This window comes from Crassostrea angulata, chromosome 1 (assembly GCF_025612915.1).
Source record: "Crassostrea angulata isolate pt1a10 chromosome 1, ASM2561291v2, whole genome shotgun sequence".
NCBI lineage: Eukaryota > Metazoa > Mollusca > Bivalvia > Ostreida > Ostreidae > Magallana > Magallana angulata.
Window position 1 is genome coordinate 330,191 of NC_069111.1, and position 22,767 is coordinate 352,957.

Here is a 22,767-nt window from a genome sequence, read left to right on the forward strand (position 1 = left end):
TACACACAAATGGAAAAAACTCTTCATTTTGCAATTTAAGTTAAAAGTTGATATTTATTCTGAGTGTGATCATAATATTATATAACTAATGATAACCCCCTTCATCTACCTTTAAACTGGTATGTGTAGTAATGTATTGTTCATTGCCTTAAAGTACGATTAGAATTTGGTTATTGATTAATGATTACGTACACCATGAGATTAAATAATTGCAAACATGACACATGTAAAAATTAACTACAAGTTCATGTAATACTAACATGCGAACACCACTTTATTCATAAAATCATCTACAGGATTTATATTTTTAGCATTAAAATTAATTGTATTGCAACATATTTTTTTCCTTACCCTTTTTTATCCAATAAACTGCAGCTTCAAATGCTGAACAACATCTTGGTAATTGCCAATTGTTCGATGAAGTTTATAATTACCCTATATGTTATGCTAACTTACAATACACCGTTAACTAGTATTCTTAACGACAAAACGACAGCACATAGGGAGATGACATTCCAAGCTACAGAACGTGTCCCCAATCCCAACTGTAAATTAGTACAATAAAAATATATTCAAATCATCGACAAAAAAATGTAGTTTCATTGTCAAAAGCAACTGGTTTGCAAGATTGAAAGTGTACCATTGTTACGAAGGATTGTTAATAGCTTGTGCTGAAGTTTTGAGTTTATCTTATTACACAGTCCAAGTTAATCTTAATTGGACTACGATAGTTATTCTGACCAGTCATATTTATGATTTTGAATATATTCAAACATTGTCCGTATAAATTTCATTTTTTCAATACCAATAAACTGTTTTAAAGACTAAGTACTAGTTTGGTAACTAATTTGTCATCTACACAACATCTAATGTACTCGTATAGATTCAATTCTGTACCTGTGCGGGATTTGAAGAACTTGAGAATTGGAATAGTTATATAATGTTGTTCTTATTTATCGAGTACTTTATTCGAATGGAATATTTTCTGGGTTTGAACTTTAACTGCATGTTTCTATTTAGTTGTATTGTTATCTGGTTGTTGACTTTGGTTGTTAACTCCGATAACTGTACAATTGCTTAAATATCGTGGTGGCTGTGAGATTACTGAATAGCTAAAAGTTTGAATCATTTTAGTCTGTGGTTCAGCTGACAGACTGTGATGCTAGTTGGAGCCAACGTGTGACGACATTCACCTCAACAACAGTTTAAAAGAATGGACGGTGGACGGTGTTAAACTGCGTTGGCTGTTGAACAATTCAGTTGATACATAGAGTGCATTAAACCGAATAAAATTACGTTGTTACGTATGTATGTTTCATAATTTTTTGAGCCACAACTTATTGGTTAATGTTAAGTCAATTTCTAATTTACTCCATGTAATAGTAAATATCGGGGTTTAAAGGGCTCGATGGATATGGCCATTTTTAGTCTATAGTAATCTCCTATGGAGGAAGATATTAGATATATATAATTATCAATATAAAAAATACAATTCATTATATGTTATAATATATTAATTATAAATACATATATTAATATAGATTTTAAAGCATATCTGATGTGTAATTTATAGATTATCCAGTCTCCTTAATTCACCATAGGTTACGTTGTTAACCCACTATGTTGTACATTCTATTTGTTAAAATAAATTGTATCAGAAAGGAAAAAAGACAAATACGTACTCTTGTTAATTTTAATTTTTCTCCCCACTACACTCTTTTAAATGATAAAATTCAACATTGCATTCTATTTTGGTCACGTTTTCTTTTTCTTCGCAAAACGACGATTGAACATAAACATGCAGCCGCTGTATACTGTTTGACTTTTATCCCTTATTTTAATTACCAATAGTACAGTATAATATAGCAGTAATAGTGTAAAGTATTGTAACATACGATGTGAAATAAGTAAAAACGATATTTAATTATATATCAAAATGATTTTAGTTAATAGATACTCTCTTAAAATATATTAGTCCGAATAATAATATTTATAATCTTATGCTCACACAAAGATTTCATACTAACAACAATATAAAAACATATCTTATGATAGCATGCACTGGTAACCTCATTTCTCTGCTACAAGATGCGATAAATAGGGCTGCTGGTTTGGTCTTCGGTAGGCAATGAATCCCAAACCTCGACTTCTCTGACGTCCTAAATACGAGTACCTTCTAGCATTCTACATATTTTATACATACACGATTAAAATCTTCATCAGAGGATGTATTATATAGACAAATGGATACGTTTTACAAATAGTCATGATCAAGTCCAGCGTAGAGTAGGCAGTACTATGTCATGTTGTAAATTTTGAATTTACCGGGTGGCAGTAAATACAAAATTTGTCATGTTGTAAATTTTGTATTTACTGCCACCCGGTAAATTCAAAATTTACAACATGACAACTATATCAATTTTTTATCGTGTTTGAACAGCTAATTCAGAACTCTCCGATCAAGCCTTAAAAAATAGAAATGTGTCCATAAAAAATTGTCGCAGTTTCAAAAGTATGTTCATGTACACCTGATTAAAACGTTTTAACGATTTGTCTTGTTCAGATGTTTTGTTGTTGTAATATAATGAAGTTTGTTTGCTTTGTTTTATTGGTTTCTCTTTGTTTTGTTTTTGTTTTTTTTTTTTATGTTTTATGGGGCTTCAAGAAATATGTAATGACCCTATGGTGAATTTGAAAAAAGGGTTTTTTGGCGGTACAACAGAATAGCTTTTGATTACCTTTTAATCTTTGTTTATGGATTTTTTTTGTTTCTGTAATTAATTGTTTAATTAACGTGATTTGTGTAATTGCTTTGAGTTATAATATATTCAACACTTTTTCATTTTTTAAAATCGTTAGTTTAAAACAGAATATTTTTTCTGTATTATAATTAGTTGAGAGAGTTTTATTATAAAGTACATGAATGGAGGCAATAACTTTTGTTTCGTCCAAAAAAATCCAGCTATTGCTTTTTCCTATGTTACGTTGTACATGTACTACACTTTACAATATATTGAATAATTGATATTAATTTAATGTAAATACACTTTAAAAACCACAGTAAAAAAAGAGTGCAAAAAGCCATGTACAGGAGAATATTGACAGAACGAGATGGCTAAACTGAACTGAACTGTTACATTGTTACGTGTGTGTGTGTGTGTATATATATATATATATATATATATATATATATATATATATATATATATATATATATATATATATATATATATATATATATATATAATTCTCAGACTGAATATTGTTTTAATGAGAAGTATTGCCGATTAAGTATAACTTACTTGTAACCAATTTAATTGCGAAATTCCTTATAATCTACTGTTTGTATGTTTATAGAATATTTGGTTAATAATGGAATACAACCCCCGTATTTGTTTTTACATTATTGTAGTCAATGGGTACTCGCACGTTAAAAGAAGATGTTTTCAGTCAAAATTACAACAACAACAAAAACATAGACACTTCATACAATTGAACCATTAGAGTATGACCAAGCTTGATGTCAACGGCAGATAACCGGTAATGGACAGACATCAATAATACGATGTAGAGAAAACAAGTTTGACGATTTTTAAGAAATTCTGGAATGTTTATAAATACGTAGGTTAAAACACGCAAGGTTAAATTGTAAAGCACTTTAATTTCCAAAAAAAAATCTAATAAATTATATCCTTTATGACATCAAGTTAAAAGCTGAGATTTGGCACAATAACCAATTGGAAACAATTATAAGTATACTGAAAACCCAAATAGTCGTATATTTTTCCGAGTTTGAACTAAAAACGTTATAATCTTTGTCCGTGTACCTTTACTAGCTTTTAACCCTAAAACCATAGTGCCGTTTCAGTCACAATACCCCAGTTTACTTGCATGCATAAGGGCAAAATGTTTTTTAAAATTATTTTTATAACATTTATTTTATGGTTATAGTGTACAATGATGATCGGACTTGATATAAAAATTAACAAAAGTATGGAACATGCAATTAAACTCAATCTTCAGGGAAAAAATGACAATGAGTATAGATGACATTGCTATACATGGATATATTTTATCCATTTGAGTACAGTGATATTACCGTGTTTGCTTGCATCCTGTTACTGCTTATGTCCGTGTCAACATGGTGACTGCATGACTTCCTGTAGTGTCATTGTCAAACGATCAATGTCAAAATGTCTCCATTTGTCACTGTGTTTGCTTACCTACTGTCATTCGATTTCTGTTTCTGATATATAAAGACACTTCTTCTTCTTCTTCTTCTTCTTCTTCTTTTTCTTCTTCCCTCTGAACCTCCCTGTCCACTGCACACAAGAACTCCTATTGTCAAAGCTTCATTTCTTTTTTATATTCCCGCGCCGTTGTCAAAACTTCACTGTTTACTGTGAAGTGTCACTTCGTTACTTACATTTCTACAGGCACGTAGCATCGGGGGGGGGGGGGGGGGCAGGGGGGGCGTGGTCCCCCCACTTTTTCTCGCAGCAACAAAATTTTTAAAATTTACATATAAAAAATGGAATTATCATTGAGCTGACTTTTTTGGGAGTATGTAAAAAATTGATATGAAAATAAGGAAATGCGTAGTGAAATTGAAGTTATATAGTAAGCCAGCGCCCCCCCCCCCCCCCCCCCCCGGATTAGGATTTTGAAATTTTTTTATTGTTGTTTTTTTTTTTTTTGCTTGTCAAGATTTTTTGGATGAGTCTGCCCCCCCCCCACTTTCAAAAACGATGCTACGTGCCTGTTCTAGTGTCACTGCCTCCTGTATACCTACTTATAACCTGACTGTCTACTGTATGCTGTCGTCGATACTTCGTTGTTCATTCTACACATCCATGAACAAATCCATACTGTCTACTGCGTATTTCTTTGTTAAAACTTCACAGTTTACTGCCAAATTCTATTGTTAAGACCTTGATGTCTAATGCATTGCACCGTCGTTGAGACCTCACTTCATGGTATCTTTTGCCTACTTCTATACAATTGTTAAAACCCTCGCTGTCAGTTGCATTCTGTCATTGCCAAGATGTCACCGTTTGTCGCATGCTGCTCAGCTGTCATTAATTCATACTGTCTACAGCAACTAAAACCCCATTGTCTTTTGCCTACTGCGCAAACTTCACTGTCTACTACTTGAAACAAAAGACTATTTCTTAATGTATGTTGCAATGGCCAAAATCTTACTGTCTGCTGCGATTCACAAAACATCATGGTTTATGGTCGTTGACGAAACCTCAATGTCTGCTTCTTTCTGCCTTTCTGAAAACTTCGATCATGTGCACTGTCTTCTTCTTAATTACCACCATTCTCAAAACTCTACTGCCACTGTCACGACATTACAGCATGCTATCATTGGTAAATCACTGCCCTCAAACTATTGCCGCTGTCAAAACTTTACTCTGTGCTGCATGCAACTATGAGAACATTGTTGTCTATTGCATCAAATCTAAAGGCGAGGCTTACAAATAAACAGCGCAGAGAGAGGCGATTCATATCTACTGTACAGAAAACGAATACAGCGGGCAAAAGTAGAAAATATAATAACGAAAATATTTTTTGGGAAATACGTTTTAGACTTTTGACGTACGTGACAAAACATATGCATGGGTTGAAACGAGGAGAGAAAAGATTTATCATTTTAGAAATATCATAGTTTTTTTCTAATGTTGTATAAACAGAATTCACCGTTGATAATGCAGGAAAAATCCATATCCATGGTTCGCATGCAGTTTAATTGATTGTAATTTAAGTCTTTTGCCCTCTTCAAGTTATCCTAGACTCAAATTAAGGGATTGATGCATCATAATGATATGTTTTTATTATATATTTCTTGAAGCCATAAGACATGAAGTACATGTATGTGCACAAAAGATAGTGAAATATACATACGAAACCATTTGGTTTTACATGCTACATCAGTACAAATTACAATTACATGTTGAATACTATTTTGTATAACCGCAACTTTTAAAAATACAATATGATAGGACTTACTATGTTTATCTTCTTAGTTAAAATTACCCATATTTCCTTATAGATTTATCTTTTCCTTGTTCATCATATCGTGTTTACAAGTTGTTCTTCGGAGACTATGTTTCACAGTAGCAATGTCTTTTAATTCTTTATGGACCCCGCTTTCAGAGGAACAGTTGATTTGTTTTCATCATAGAACTCAATTAAATGAACCAATAAATATTTATATAAATTCATACAAAAATAATAATATGAGTTTTGTATTCAATGAAAATTGATATAGTTTTGCTACAAAAATAAAAAATGCTCAGTACTGATTTTGTGAGGTCAAGTGTTGATTTTGTGAGTTCAAGTGTTATACTGAAAATAGATTTGTGAAAAAAATAAGTTAATTACATATAAATATACTAAATTATTTGATTGATGAATAAAAAAAATGAATATTTTTAAACGATATCAAAAACAAGTCATACATTAATATATTACTTGCTTTATGTTGGAGATTCGCATAATGAAATTGTACTGTGGTACGAATTTCCTCATGATCGCGCTAACAATTTTGCCTTTCAGCTCGAATAAACTATGGTAGACTTACTTAATAATTTTAAAAATGGCGTCAAAGGTAACCCGCATTTTCATGATTTTGATGTATATATTTCTTTTACCGCCCTCGCAATACATAATTAGCCATTGTTTGTTTTAGTTATTTAACTTAAACAATTTGGTATTGTCAAAAGTGTATGTTATTTTGTAAATTTATCAAAGTTTTCTGTTTATAACATTTAATTTGACTCTGTCTATCGTCAGTCAGTGCGCAGTGATGCTTTATAGAATAACTGTGCGTACACAATCTTTTTTACAGAATAAAACAGATCCAGTGGCCAGCAACACTTCTACAGATTCAGAATCTACCAATACCTCATACGAGGATCGTGCACCCCACAGCACTGACTCTGGAGGGAATGAAATCACTGCAGGTAATTAGCCATTTCGATTTCCCAGGCAATGAGCAGTGGATGTATATCTGCAAAGCTGCATGTGTTATTTGTTCTTTACATTTGAAAAAAAATGTATAATCGTCAAAGTAAAATAGTCACAAGATGTACATGTTTCTTGATTTTTTGACAGACAGAAGCTCTGAGTTACCTTATACTTCTGATTGCCCGGGCTCGAGTCGACTTGATGCTGATGACATCAGTACTTGCTCGAGTGCTTCCTCCTCTACACTGGCGCCTATTGTCAGCAAGAGATTTCCTGTGCGTCCTGGGATTAGCTGGAGGAAAGGCGAGCGTCTTGAGGCCATGGATTTCAGCTCAAAATGGTAGATAATGAAAGATAATATACACATATTATGATAAAAATTCCGTCAGTCTGATGTAAACCAGCACCCTATTACCAAATATTGTGACAATATTATTGTCAGAGTCTGACAGGCACCAATTCAGGTTGTATGGAGCACCTGTTGATATTGCAATCTTTACAAACATTACTTTCCATTACTATAATTTAAATACTTTCACTGGTTTAGAATTTTCAAATTTTTAATTACAATATTTGACCAAAAATAATAAAATTTTTGGAAACAGCAAATTCATAAAAGCCTGAGCGGGATTTGAGCTCATGACTTACATATTAGTAGTTAACATTCCAACCTCTTGCGCTACGCAGTCAGAAAACAATTTTTGAAAAGAAAAAAATTATAAAATTATACTTGATATTATTGTTTATTTTGATGGGAAGTATGTCACAATATGGAGGTGTCTGATACCACCATTTTAAATAATTATTGAATCGAATAAAGGTTTTGTGTCTTCATCCCAATTGAATTAAAAGTTAATTACAATTGATGCTTCAAAAAAGCTTATAACTTGATTTGTTTCAACATTAAAAAAAAATTGATTTTTTAAAGGGCATTGACTTGTATTTTAAACAGATGTTACACAAAACTGTACCTGATTCATAGCTCTTAAATTTTTTTAATGTAATTTTTACTATTCAGGTACTCCGCTAAGATTGTAGAGATTGACGAGGAGGAGAGAATGGTGATGATTCACTTTGATGGCTGGAACCAGCGCTACGACGAGTGGATAGAGATGGACTCGGAGAAACTCAGGCCAAAAACTCGGCACTCAACTCGGAAGGGGAGACCCAAGCAATCAGTAAGAAGTTGTCTATAAAACTTTTATTTAATTGTGGAAGGTAAACAGAAATTTCAATGAGACTATTTTAGGCAATACTGAAAGTCCTCTTGATGAATGTTTTACGGACCTTACAGATGATTTATAGATGACAGTCTACTAATAATCTTCATTTATGATCTGAATAATAACTGAGCGATAGATTTATCTTTTTTAAAATCAATAATTGCTCCAACTTCTCTCTTAAGATAATTTTTTGATACCTGTTTATTAAACATATTTCAGTTGTATTTCAATGCTAGGAGCAATGTATGGGTCTATAGTCTGTTCACTCTGTTGACACCTTTTATCCATATCACTGATTTTTGTATAAAATCCATGAACTGAGTTTATTGTAAACTTACAGGGTTATAAGGTGGGTGACCATGTGTATGCCAAATGGACAGACTGCAAGATGTACCCCGGCAAAGTAACAGCTGTTAACACAGATGGTAGGTCTTATTTATTTTTCATCATTTTTGTTTCCAGATTTCTGTTTTCTATCATTGGTAAACTTGAATCCATACCATGGAGTAGATGACCTCAATGGTTTTTGAGGTTAAAAAAAAAAAACAGAGGTCAATGTCAGATACTTCAAATGTGTAGAGGTAGACTAAGTGTTGTGGATCAATATCTTGAGAAAATCTTTTTTTGCTTGACAAAAGTCAATCTGTTAAACTGGTTCACCTTAAGGAGTAGGTGACTTTTATTAAAAATGATGTCAAAGGGCAAGGTTCAACTACTCTGGATTTCGAAAGTATTATTTACTTCAAATCTTTTGAACCTTGACATAAACCAGTTACACTGATGCCCCTACAGGAGTATAAAATATCGATTGATTCTTAGATTACAGAGTTAAGGGTTAGTCTACTGTGACATAGAAAGATGTCTGCTTATCATCCCAAAACACTCTAATTGTTGGCTCCATACCTTCAGAAAAATTTAATCCTTTTCAATATTACCTCTTAAGGGAGCTCATTGGTCATAGGTGTTAGATCAGTAACTGAAAGGTCGCTGGTTGAAACCCGGCTATGGTCACTTGATGTTGTGTGCTGTGCACTAAGACAAGGCACTTTATCTACTTGTCTATTAGTCTAACCAGCTACAATTAGGTACCATCTAACACTGGGAGTTAACTTGCAATGGATTGGTGTCCCATCCAGGGGAAGTGAATGACTCCCAGCTGCTTAGCACCATGGAAACCAGGAATAAGCCCTGGCCTTGTGTACCTTCATGGCATGGAGAAGGATTTAACTTTTTACTTAAGGGACATACATGTTTCTGAAACATTTCTTTTTGTATTCTTTTTAATGTGATATTTCTCTACTATTCAGGTTCCTTTGATATCCTTTTTTACGATGGCTTCAAGAAGACAGTACAGGGAATCAATATTAAGATGATGCCCAAAGAGGCACAGCAGCAGGTATCGAATTTACACAATAGTGTAAGTCATGACGAGTAAGGGCTAGGTCAAATCAAAAGTCCAGCTATTTTACAGCTTCATTTCAATCATTTAATATTAAAATTCAATTGTTCCTCCTCCAAATAAAAAAAAGTAAGGTTGTGTACTAAGATTACTATTTTGTTCTTTCCCAGAAGTGTTTATTTCATAATAGGCTTTGAAGTGGCTGGAAAAATGCTGTGAAGTTACATGCTTAAGTAAATGCAAGAGTGTCATCGACATATCATGGAATGTTCTTTGATTTTGTAGAAAATAGAGATTGTACATGTTCTACCCAAGGACGAAAGGAAGAGATCGATGGATGACGATATAGGTGAGGAAAGTAAGAACTGTTGAGTATTTCCTTAACTTTATTGAGTTTATTAAGTATATTGAATTAACATGTTGTAATCACATGTAATCTGTGCATCTTGATTTATCACAATAAATAATGAACTTTAAACAAATACATTTCTACTTTATATGCATTGTTGTTAATTTTTGAATTTTTTTCAGCTGCCTTACCTAATAAGAGAAGGAGTTCCTCTATCTACTCAAGGAGGGAGAGAGACAGCATAGGTAAAGAGAGAGAGAGAGAGAGAGAGAGAGAGAGAGAGAGAAAGAGAGAGAGAGAGGGGAGAGAGAGAGAGAGAGAGAGAGGTGTTCTAAGATTGCATTATATCATGGTAACAAATGAATTGCCCACATTGAACATTTCTATTGATAAAACATGGTAAAATTTGTTGCTACCCTTTAAGGTAAGGTTTGCGGCTTGTTTTTTTAGAGGTTGTACCAAAGTTACATACCATTTTGTTTACTATACTAAAGTCTTTTTTCTCACGAAATTCAAATGAATTTTGCCCGTCCCGTTTTATAACTACAAAAGGTCAAAGTACATGATTTCCAATTTTCATTTTGATGAAATGTAAACAATTTCGTGAAAATATGTACATTTTATATGTGACTATCATGGTGGTTATTTATGCTTAAAATGTTCGAAAATAATATCACTATTAATATCATGATTCACTTTTATTAATTTCTGATGAACTATCTTAAAATAGAATAAAATGCAACAAAAGTCTTAATTTTGGACAACTAGTATGTAAACGAAAACATCTTATTTGAAACCTTTCCATGTCCACCGATTTCAGGAAAAAGGTATCTTAGAATATGTGTAATCTGATGTTTCTAAAACACTATTCAAAACCATATGATACGGATTTCGTTTTCGTGGAAATTGATAAAATGCTTGTGTCCTCTTATTTTTTCATTGAAACTAAAAAAAACCAGTGAAATAAAAAAAAACTGAAATCAATTATGGCGTCATATAAATTTTGACGTCATAACTGAAATTAAGGGTAGTTGGTGTTACGTCACCATGAAAATGTGTGAGTTATCTCCCTGTAACGGCAAACCTTACCTTAATTGTAGCCATACATTTGGGTTTGGTGTTATACACATGAATTTTACATTTCGTAGTTGTGTTAGAGAAGAGAGAATGACTGTTATAATTTATTTGATTTAAGGACCAATTAAATTCCTGATTTTACTTTATGCAGTAGATATATGTGATCAGCTTTGATTTATATGAATGATCAGATAATAAAAAGCCCTCATTGAAAGGAATTGAATAACATGCTAATGAAATACAAGAATGTTACCAAAAATGATGTTTTCTTAAGCAAAAAAATAAAGAACTTGTGTTGAATATCTGGTACTCTGATGTTTATTTTTAGTTTCATAACAAACTTGTCCGTTTTTGAATAGACAAAGCATCAAAAGTTGCTGAGTCTGCTGGCAAAGTAACAGAGAGAGCAAGAAGTACCTCCAGTGATGAGGGGAAAAGACGGAGAGCCAGTAATGACCGCCGGCGTTCCAAGGGCAGTGCAAAGAAACTGATTGTGGCAGGGTCTCTATTCAAAAAACGGGATCGGTCGACTTCATCAGAGAGATCCAAGGCTGGCAGTCAGTCCAGTAAGGAACCGACGTCTGATAGCCTCACAGGAAGTGTAGAGGAGCAGTCCACTGCTAAAACAGGGGGATTAATAGAACAGCCTCCATCAGAAATTATCACACAGACAGAGACACCATCAGAAGAGATAGCTCAAGTACAGGTACTGTTTGGAATGATTAGAGAGAGAGACAGACAGACAGAGAGAGAGAGAGAGATTTGGAAAAAAGGCTGATTTTATGATATATCTTTTGTAGGCAAAAGAGCCTGTCTCTGACAAAAAGGACCCTGAAGCTCCGTCACCAACTCTTGCTTCAACCACCTCTGTAAAGACCCCTGACCTGACCCCCAGCCCTGGGGGAGCTTCTGTACCCAGTGGGTCTGTTCCTGTGTGTATGTCTGCCCCAGGGACACCTATGACGACCCCCCTGTCCTCAATGCCCCCTTCCCCTGCCAGCACTCTCTCAGGTAAGTGGACCTATGAGTCTTGTTGATTAGAGTAGTGAGAAAAATATGCAATATTGTGTCTTTGAGTTTAAGACACTGTAGCTGAATGCAAGTTTACTGCCATTTATGGGTGTATGTTGTATTTTGTAGCAGTTTCATCCTCTCCCTCTACTCCAAAGCAGTCCCCAGGTCTGAAATCTGATGCCCCTTCCTCTGGCCCTACTCTGGAACCTATCACCCCCATACTGCCACCCAAAGGCAAAAGTAAGTGTTCCAACAGTACTTTGGTGAATTATTTATCCAAATATTATCGCAAAGGAGAAAACATACATGGAATAAGACCAGTAACAATCAATATGTATCTTGAACACATTGTAGAAGAAAAGAAGAGCCGTAAGCAGTCTTTTTCCCCTGTTGGTCTCTCGGATGCAGGAGAAAATTCGGCAAGGAAGAGGAGTAAGTCCACAGAGAAGGGAGCTAAATCTGAACAGCCTCAGTCGTCTAGGAAACGGAGCAAGTCCATCAATGAGAAAGGTGAGGCCTGTTTACATGCTAAATGATCAGATATCTTATGCAGTCCATAAAACAAATTTGTACTTCTGCAGAGTTGGGGTCAATTACTTTGAAAAGTAATTAATTACTTTCAAATACATTGGCAATTTTATCAATTACTTGCAATTACAATTACATTGATTTTTTAAAATGTAATTAATTAATCTCAATTACTTTGATAATTGTAATTAATTACATTTCAAATACTTTAGTTTTATTTTTTTTTAAATCTTGAGAACATATTAACAGCATTAAGATATACAGAGCTTTATGTATGGTTATGTTTTTAAAGGTTGTATAGTTCAGTTCAGATCAGATTTCTAGAAAATTTTTAGAAAAATTTTCTTTAACATTAAATAGTACAACTTTCGGCAGTACAGCATATCAGTATATAAATAATAATTGCTATAATTCACAAGAATGAGATATTTTGACTCCCTTAAGTCTAAAATCAATGGGGTTTTTTGGGTATTAGAGGAGTTCACACCTCCACAGAATTAAATCTTTACCTATTGCCCTGGGCAGTGTGTTATGCTGTATAAACATATGAAACATTATGGGACATTTAATTATTAAATTATGGGTCATTAATTAATCTGTATGTAAATGATTTTGAAATCAATTTTTTAAATTCTGAATGTGTACCATTTGAAATTTCATCACTGAATCTTTTCCTTCTTATGTATGCTGATGACATGGTGATTTTTTCAGAAACAATTGCTGGTCTTCAATCACTTTTGGATGAATTAACATATTATTGTAGCACATGGAAATTACACATTAATGTTGATAAGTCAAAGATTGTTGTTTTTAGAAAAGGTGGAAGGGTAAAAGAAAACGAAAAATGGTTTATTTATGGTAAACCACTTGACATTGTAGATCAGTTTGCTTATCTTGGCATTATTTTTTACTACAATAATAAATTTTCTAAAGCTGAGAAACAACTTGCTGAGCAAGGCAGGAAGGCATCATTTGTATTGAAAAAAAATATTAGAAACATGTTTTTTAACCATAATACTTTGCTATCATTGTTTGATTGCTTTGTTGGCATTGTCATTAACTATGCTTCTGAGGTATGGGGTTCACTCAAAGCACCTAATATTGAGAAACTTGATTTTTGTAAGCATATCTTGGGAGTTAAAAGGTCAACTCGAAATGTAGCAGTTTATTCTGAATTAGGACGCTGTCCTCTGCTGTACCAAAGAATGTTCAACATAGTTAAGTTCTGGAAAAAAATACTGTACCATAATAATTGTATTATTCAACATTGCTATTATACACTATATGACTGTGTCGAAAAACATAATGCAAAAAACTGGTTGTATCATGTTAAAAAATTTTTATGCAATCTGGGTATGTTTGAATTGTGGGAAAAACAAAAAATAACAGCTGCAGATCTCATTGTTGTTAAGCAACGTATTTTTGACCAAGCTACACAGTATATTTTTTCTCAACTAGATATTTCTAGTAAATGCTCTTTTTTCAAATACCTAATTGCAACCCATAATTTACAATTTTATTTTACAAATATCAAAAGTGTATTTCCAGATTCAGGTTGTCTTCACATCAATTGTCGATAGAAACAGGTCGATTTTATAATATTGAAAGACACAATAGAAACTGTTTTTTATGTTCAAATTCTATTGAAGATGAATTTCATTTTATTTTAATATGTCCCATATACGAAGGCTATCGCAAAAAATACATTAAGCCTTATTACTGGAAAAAACCTTCAATGTGTAAACTTCTGCAACTTTTTAATGTTGAAAATGTAAAGGAACTATGTAATCTGGGTAAATTTATTCACTTTGGTTTGAAATTAAGAAAAGATTTACTTAATGCAAATTAGATGTTGATATCATAGTATGTACACTTCTGCCACATTCTCCTGTTAACTTACCTGTACGTGTATATTGTTTATATTTATTGTACTGATGAGCTGTATAGCTTAAAGTTAATAAACAACTGAACTGAATTATTGTATAAACAAAAGTCCATGCCAAAGATGTATAAATTCTATTTATCATTATAAGACATCTTTTTTATATTTTAAACTTGGGAAAAAAGTAATTGATATGTAATTGAAAAGTATTTGAAAATACACAATATTTTTGGAATGTATTCAAATACATTCAATTACTTGTAATTGAAGACAGACTCAATTACAAATTACTTTGAAAAATGTAATTAATTACACCCAATTACAAATACTTTTTTAATTACCCCATCCCTGTACTACTGTTTATACATGTACACTCAACTTTATATCAAAGTTTGGGTGTAAAAAAAAAGAAGAAACTGGTTGTTTGACTTTGAAATGTGACCTACTGTCATTTTTTTCACAGCAGAAAAAAACGAAGAAAAAACTATTAAATTTTTTTCAACATTTTGCTTATGAACCTGACTACAGAAATTTAAATTTTCATAGATGAAACAATGGCTTCCAAAACACAGTGAATATTAAATGGAGATGAATAAAATAGTCTTTTATGTTTGTAGAAAACAATAAAGTTATGGAATTAAAGCATTGAGTATTTAAAAATAGGTGAAAATACATCAGAATAATTTGTAAATTGTAAAAAAAAAATATGAAAAAAGCTATATTTTATCTAAATGAGCTTTATACTAACAATAAATAAGTATATGTACAATTAATATTTCTGAAAAGATTGAAGATAATTAAAAAGAAAACCAGGAAAAGACTTTCAGTTTGTAAGTTTCTGAATTCTGACGTCCTTTTTGTTCTGATAGTGAACTACATCCTGGTCCCTGAGACTGCCCTACCACCCAAGGCCTTCGTCATTGAGCCGGAACACAACCACTACAAGTGTACGTATGAGAACTGTAACAAGGCCTTCCGTAAGGAGAGCCTGCTGGAATCCCACATCAAGTTCTACCACTCGGTGGAGGGCAAACATCCTCAAAACCCGCCTCGAAAACGACGCAAGACCTCCAGCATCTGTAAGTTGGGCTTATTTCCATTCAAATACTTTAAAAAGTATTCCCCTTCTGTCAGCATTACTATCTAATAGTATACTAACAGTATTTTTTGTAACTTATTAGTAAATATCTATATCCTTCAAGCATGAAAAGACAGATTTGTGCCATATGATTCTTATTTTGTCTTCACTGAGGCAAGATAGGAAACATGTATACATTTAGTTTTCCCTTTGCCGGAATATTACAAGAATATCAGTATTTAATCTTCATGACATTGTAGTAAAAAATAAATGATTTTTTGTAGAAACAACAAAGTTCTGTAACTTAATTTGATAACAGCTTAGTTTTGATTTCAAGTGAATATAATTTTTCAGCATGATTTAAATTTGTTCAAAACTGCAGCTTTTTAGTTTCTATTCCAGTTGTTGGGTTTAACAGACAAGCTATATCTGTTATTGTTTTTGTTATCATAATTATTTCTGACAGGTTCTACAGACTCTGACATCTCTGTCACCACCAGACAGCGGTACCCCTCCACCAGCTCCCTGGGTCGGCCGGCAACCACTGTAGAGGGCACCACTGAGGTTGCCATCACTGACCTGATAGAGCAGGAGGAACAGGGCCTGACCGATGGTAAGCACCGCCAACATAGGATGTCTGATCCTACACCCCCAACATAGGATGTCTGATCCTACACCCCCAACATAGGATGTCTGATCGTACACCCCCAACATAGGATGTCTGATCGTACACCCCCAACATAGGATGTCTGATCTTACACCCCCAACATAGGATGTCTGATCTTACACCCCTAACATAGGATGTCTGATCTTACACCCCTAACATAGGATGTCTGATCTTACACCCCCAACATAGGATGTCTGATCTTACACCCCTAACATAGGATGTCTGATCTTACACCCCTAACATAGGATGTCTGATCTTACACCCCCAACATAGGATGTCAGATCCTACACCCCCAACATAAGATGTCTGATCTTACACCCCTAACATACGATGTCTGATCTTACACCCCTAACATAGGATGGCTGATCTTACACTCCCAACATAGAATGTCTGATCTTACACCCCTAACATAGGATGTCTGATCTTACACCCCTAACATAGGATGTCTGATCTTACACCCCAACATAGGATGTCAGATCCTACACCCCCAACATAAGATGTCTGATCTTACACCCCCAACATACGATGTCTGATCTTACACCCCCAACATAGGATGTCTGATCTTACACCCCCAACATAGGATGTCTGATCTTACACCCCTAACATAGGATGTCTGATCTTACACCCCCAACATAGGATGTCTGATCTTACACCCCCAACATAGGATGTCTGATCTTACACCCCCAACATAGGATGTCAGATCCTACACCCCCAACATAAGATGTCTGATCTTACACCCTTAACATAGGATGTCTGATCTTACACCCCCAACATAGGATGTCTGATCTTACACCCCTAACATAGGATGTCTGATCGTACATCCCCAACATAAGATGTCTGATCGTACACCCCCAACATAAGATGTCTGATCTTACACACCCAACATAGGATGTCTGATCTTACACCCCCAACATAGGATGTCTGATCTTACATCCCCAACATAGGATGTCTGATCGTACACCCCCAACATAGGATGTCTGATCTTACACCCCTAACATAGGATGGCTGATTTTACACCCCCAACATAGGATGTCTGATCTTACACCCCCAACATAGGATGTCTGATCTTACACCCCTAACATAGGATGTCTGATCTTACACCCCTAACATAGGATGGCTGATCTTACACCCCCAACATAGGATGTCTGATCTTACACCCCCAACATAGGATGTCTGATCTTACACCCCCAATATAGGATGTCTGATCTTACACCCCAAAAATAGGATGTCTGATCTTACACCCCCAATATAGGATGTCTGATCTTACACCCCCAACATAGGCTGTCTGATCTTACACCCCCAACATATGATGTCTGATCTTACACCCCCAACATAGGATGTCTGATCTTACACCCCCAACTTTCAATGTCTGATCTTACACCCCTAACATAGGATGGCTGATCTTACACCCCCAACATAGGATGTCTGATCTTACACCCCCAACATAGGATGTCTAATTTAATACCCCCAACATAGGATGTCTGATCTTACACCCACAACATAGGATGTCTGATCTTACACCCCTAACATAGGATGTCTGATCTTACACCCCCAACATAGGATGTCTGATCTTACACCCCCAATATAGGATGTCTGATCTTACACCCCCAAAATAGGATGTCTGATCTTACACCCCCAACATAGGATGTCTGATCTTACACCCCCAACATAGGATGTCTGATCTTACACCCCCAAAATAGGATGTCTGATCTTACACCCCCAATATTTTTCTTTAAACAGCTGCTGCCTATAAATTGAGTGACAAGTCTCACACCTTTGGTCAGGAGGTCACGATTGCCGAGGAATCGATGGAGATGGAGTTTGAGGACACGCTCAGTAAGGACGAGGTCGTCAACTGTATCTGTCGATTTAATGAAGAAAATGGACTTATGATCCAGGTTAGCCACACATATCCTTACTGAGATATTCAGCCATTTCACCAACTCACTCACTCAGTTTTATGATGCACTTTATAACCGATCATAAAATTACAGATAGTCTTTTCTCATATTTATTTGAGGGGAAGAGAATTAAATAGTAAAACGATTCTTGTATATTTCTAATGTAATGTCTGCCTATGTTGGCAACATGCAACCTGTCAATATTTGCGGGATAAAGAATCATATACAGTACTATTTAAGAATTATAAAACAGTTCTTGTTTATTTCAGTGTGATGTCTGTCTGTGCTGGCAACATGCAGCCTGCTTTGAAATCACAGAGGACACGTTGCCCAAAAAGTACATCTGCTTTGTCTGTGAAAATCCCCCAGGTAACTAATGTTTTGTCTGTGAAAATCCCCCAGGTAACTAATGTTTTGTCTGTGAAAAACCCCCAGGTAACTAATGTTTTGTCTGTGAGAATCCCCCAGGTAACTAATGCTTTGTCTGTGAAAATCCCCCAGGTAACTAATGTTTTGTCTGTGAAAATCCCCCAGGTAACTAATGTTTTGTCTATAGTGTTAAAAAGAGTCCAGGAATACTAAATCATATGGTAATGATTCTTTATTATTTGACTTTTTACCGATCAAGTTTACCAACTTCACACCATATTAATTTTTCTGTAAACTGAGAAGAAAATATGGAGTTCACCTGTAATCAGAACTCTGTCTTTATCGACTTGTTTGACCACTCAGGTATCCGAGACAGCCGCCGGTTCATGCATGACCAGGATTGGCTGAAACTGGGTCACATGGCCCATTTTGGGTTTTTACCCAATCAGGAGGAGGACGAGGGTTGCTGCCGGACGGTCCAGGCCACACACGGTCTAGTCGGGGATGTCCACAATGTGTCAGCAGTGCTCCACGGCCTCAAACAACAGCTACAGACTGCCAGGTATTCCTGCTACTCATATAAGGCTCTCAAGCTGTCTGCTTGTGTAAACTAAGCAATTATGATTTTTTTTGTTCCCTTTCTTGAAGTACATGTATTTATGCCCTATACACATGTGAATATCTGATAAATATGTCAAAGGACACCCATTCTTCAGAACTGATTGCTTGATCATTTTTAAACTTAAGTGAACAGAAATTTTTTAGGCTTAAATGAACAAAATTTCTACACCTGGTTCATGTGGTGAAAAGGTCAGGTCATATATTCCCATGTCTATATTATACAACCAATATGTATATTTCACAACTTTGCCTGTTTATAAATGTTAATGTTTTAGAAAAAATGAACTTATATACCGGTAATTATGTGATCTGTTTGCTATTAAGCATATGTGTTTTATTTTTGACCAGGCGGAAGGACCAGAAAGACCCAATGCTTCAGATGTGGCTACAGGACTTGGATAATGTGAACTTTGACCCCATAGAGCATGAGGATGAGAGTGAAGGTGAAGAGATGGCCATTGATAGGTCCAATTCTGTTGAAAATTCCAAACAACAGGATAATTCTGACTCGGAGAAAAAACCTGAGATCGAAACAGAAACTGAAGAAAACAAAACTGAGATTGATGTGGGTGATAGTACAGATAACAACACTATAACAAAGTCAGAGGAGGAGCAGGGAACCAGCACAAAGATTGTGAAGGAAGGCGAACCAGAAAAGCAAGAGGCTGAAGTGGGGAATGTGAAAGAAATTACTGACAACTCTGAAAAATCGACTGATGTTCCAAATCAAGAAAATAAATCTGATCAAGAGCACTCAGATGAAAGTGTTAAGAATTCCGAACAGCTGACTGTTTCAAGAGATAATAATTTACCTAGTGAACAAACAGAACAAAATACTTCAAACACTGTGACCCCAAAGGAAGGTCCTGAGAATGATGGAGTGAACCGTGCTACGTCCAGTGGTGACAGTGGAGGACGGGCCAGATGTCCTGAGGATGATGGAGACCACACAGTGAACAATCAAACAGGAAAACCAGGTGACCAGAAAGACTCCATGGAAACAGAGGGACTGATTGGGCCAGACATAGATCTACCCCTGGAGGCAGCTCTGAGTTCAGAGGTCAGAGTGGAGGACATGTCTGACCTTCTGGACAGTGTAGAAGTCGTTAAGGAGGATCCATTCAAACACTGCGAGAGAAACTTACTGGAGCACATTCTACGCGTCCAAACAGAGATAGAGCAGCGACTGGACCACATCGAGGAGCAGGTCTCGGGTATGTACTGTAACTCTTTATAGTACATAACATACATATTGAGGAGCAGGTCTCAGGTATGTACTGTAACTCTTAATAGTATTAAACATACATATTGAGGGGCAGGTCCCAGGTATGTACTGTAACTCTTTATAGTATATAACATACATATTGAGGAGCAGGTCTCAGGTATGTACTGTAACTCTTTATAGTATATAACATACATATTGAGGGGCAGGTCCCAGGTATGTACTGTAACTCTTTATAGCATATTACATACATATTGAGGAGCAGGTCTCAGGTATGCACTGTAACTCTTTATAGTATATAACATACATATTGTGGAGCAGGTCTCAGGTATGTACTGTAACTCTTAATCGTATATAACATACATATTGAGGAGCAGGTCTCAGGTGTGTTACTCATCATTATAGAATATCACAAAGATAAAGGAGCAGGATTCAGGTGTATATTTCATTATTATACATGTAGTATATTCTCATTATTGTGGTATATTGCATACATATAGAAGAGAATGTCTCAGGTGTGTAACTCTTTATAGTATATTACATACACATAGAGGAGCAGGTCTATGCTGTGTAACTTATTACCAAAGTATAAGTCTCTTAAGATGTACTTACTGAAGTTAGATACTGACCTAATAAGATGTACTATTCAAGTCTCTGATAAAAAGAAAATTACATGTTTGGTAGACAATTATAGTTGATGTAAGCTATGATTGATAAAGGTGTTTGAAGTGACGATAATGAATTCAGAGAAGGTATTGCATCAAAGCTTGAAAATCCACAGTTAAATTTTAGTCCCTGTTTGCCAAAAATAAGTTTAAGTAGGTCCAGGAATTTTTAAAGGAACTAGACTTTGACCCGTGCATGCACGGGTTGACATTGCATATGATATCGGACATTTACGAAATAGATACATCAACACACCGTATTTATGACATTTACATAACCAAGCTTTAAGCATACAATAAAGCTATTAATTTCACTACACTCTGCTTAGTTTGAATAATCTAACCGTGTCTCGAGACGGGCCATCGCCACAGTTAAAATGCCTACCATATACCCGTAAATGGCCGTAATGTAGCAAAAAATTGCAGAATCGCTCTGAAATTGCATTGAAAATAACAGTTAAATTATATATAACAAACCATTTTGAGGCTAAATATCTTTCATCTTAAAATTTAATTCATATTAACGAAGAATTCAACACTTTTTCACCAAAGTTTTTACTCGCTTCGAATTTACACACCATGTTGACTTTCAAAACTGAGTTAAGAGTTATCTCCCGTATTTTCTTTGATGAACAGAATATATGACAAATTTTCAATGTAAATTTACATGTATTTGTAATATCATTTCTAAGTTTATCCATGCAAATCTGATATTGTGGAAACATAAATTAAAGAGCCTCCCGTGATTTAGCGTGAATGTAATGCGCATGCGCAAGATTGTAAAATCCAAAAAATCCAGATGATTTCCGGATTTTTTAAAGGAATTTTCATTGATTATTAATTAGCGAAGCTTGATTGAGAAAAAATAAAAACAAATTGGGACGATCTCTCGGTATTAAAGCCCAAAAATTCGAGTCTATTATTTTAATATAGTAGTATAGATGGTAAAACATGTATATAATTAATTGCCATCTCCCTCTTTCTGTTTACAATAAGAATAAATGTTCTAATTTTGTTTTATAGCTCTGGAGTCTGCCGATACCAACTTCTCCCCCTCGGGATCATCCGATCGGGATCTGTTGTCCGATGTCCCTAACCTGAAGAAGACGTTATATCTACTGCAGCACGACTTGGTCAGGGTCCAGAGAATGGCCGCCTACCACAGATAGTTGTACAGGCACTCCAGTGGTCATCCAACCGATTGTGAAAGAGCCACCAGAATGTTAATGTTAAAGTACAGAAACATAAAGTGATGGGGCCACCAGAATGTTTAAATTAAGATACAGACCACAGAGTGGGCCACTGTTAAAGCAAAGTAGAGTACTACTTGGAGAAATACCGGTACATCATTATTTAGTAATGGTATTCAAATATCAACAGTTTTTGTGCTAAATAAAGAAGTGATCAAATATTGGAGTTGGACTCCCACAGTAATGGTCAGTCACGGTCAATGGAGGGGTCACAGGATCCAGTCAGTGGAGGGGTCACAGGATCCCGTCACGGTCAGTGGAGGGGTTAGAGGATCAACTGTTGACCATTACCATAGCTCATTGCAATAGTCCTGCTAAAGGTCAAGATCCCACAAAAAGGTGCACAACAGTCGAAATCCATGTACTACCTGTACTAGTCAATAAAATGAGAAATGCCATGTATTCATTCACAAAACACTGAAGACAAATGATTTGCTGTACATGTATTAATAAGTGTATTTAATATGAAAACTCAACCAGGTTGTCAAAAAGCATTTCCTAATGAATAAACTAAGCAAATGAAGTATATCTTTTTTATTTTGATTACCTG

General features: G+C 35.0%; 1 protein-coding gene across 4 annotated transcripts; it reads left to right on the top strand.

Moving 5' to 3' along the window:
- The first annotated feature begins 6,566 nt into the window (after nt 1-6,566).
- Nucleotides 6,567-22,743, top strand: LOC128175095 (PHD finger protein 20-like protein 1). Of its 4 annotated transcripts, none has more exons than XM_052840508.1 (19): nt 6,567-6,613; nt 6,854-6,968; nt 7,120-7,312; nt 7,991-8,150; nt 8,536-8,620; nt 9,503-9,612; nt 9,880-9,952; nt 10,126-10,188; nt 11,380-11,726; nt 11,821-12,031; nt 12,161-12,274; nt 12,389-12,544; nt 15,314-15,523; nt 15,989-16,135; nt 17,930-18,087; nt 18,360-18,459; nt 18,823-19,021; nt 19,429-20,294; nt 21,991-22,743. In XM_052840508.1, the coding sequence occupies exons 1-19, from the start codon at nt 6,602-6,604 to the stop codon at nt 22,134-22,136; spliced, it is 3,465 nt and encodes a 1,154-aa protein (XP_052696468.1). In that variant the 5' UTR covers nt 6,567-6,601; the 3' UTR covers nt 22,137-22,743. The 4 variants fall into 4 exon arrangements, with proteins under 4 accessions (XP_052696468.1, XP_052696476.1, XP_052696482.1 ...); XM_052840516.1 differs by having other exon boundaries at nt 9,880-9,943; XM_052840522.1 differs by having other exon boundaries at nt 9,503-9,591.
- The last annotated feature ends 24 nt before the right edge of the window (nt 22,744-22,767 follow it).

Coding starts and splice junctions, on each gene's coding strand:
- LOC128175095 (XM_052840508.1), top strand. Junction 15,524..15,988: donor ACGCAAGACCTCCAGCATCT/GTAAGTTGGGCT, acceptor TATTTCTGACAG/GTTCTACAGACTCTGACATC. Junction 18,460..18,822: donor TGTCTGTGAAAATCCCCCAG/GTAACTAATGTT, acceptor TTGACCACTCAG/GTATCCGAGACAGCCGCCGG.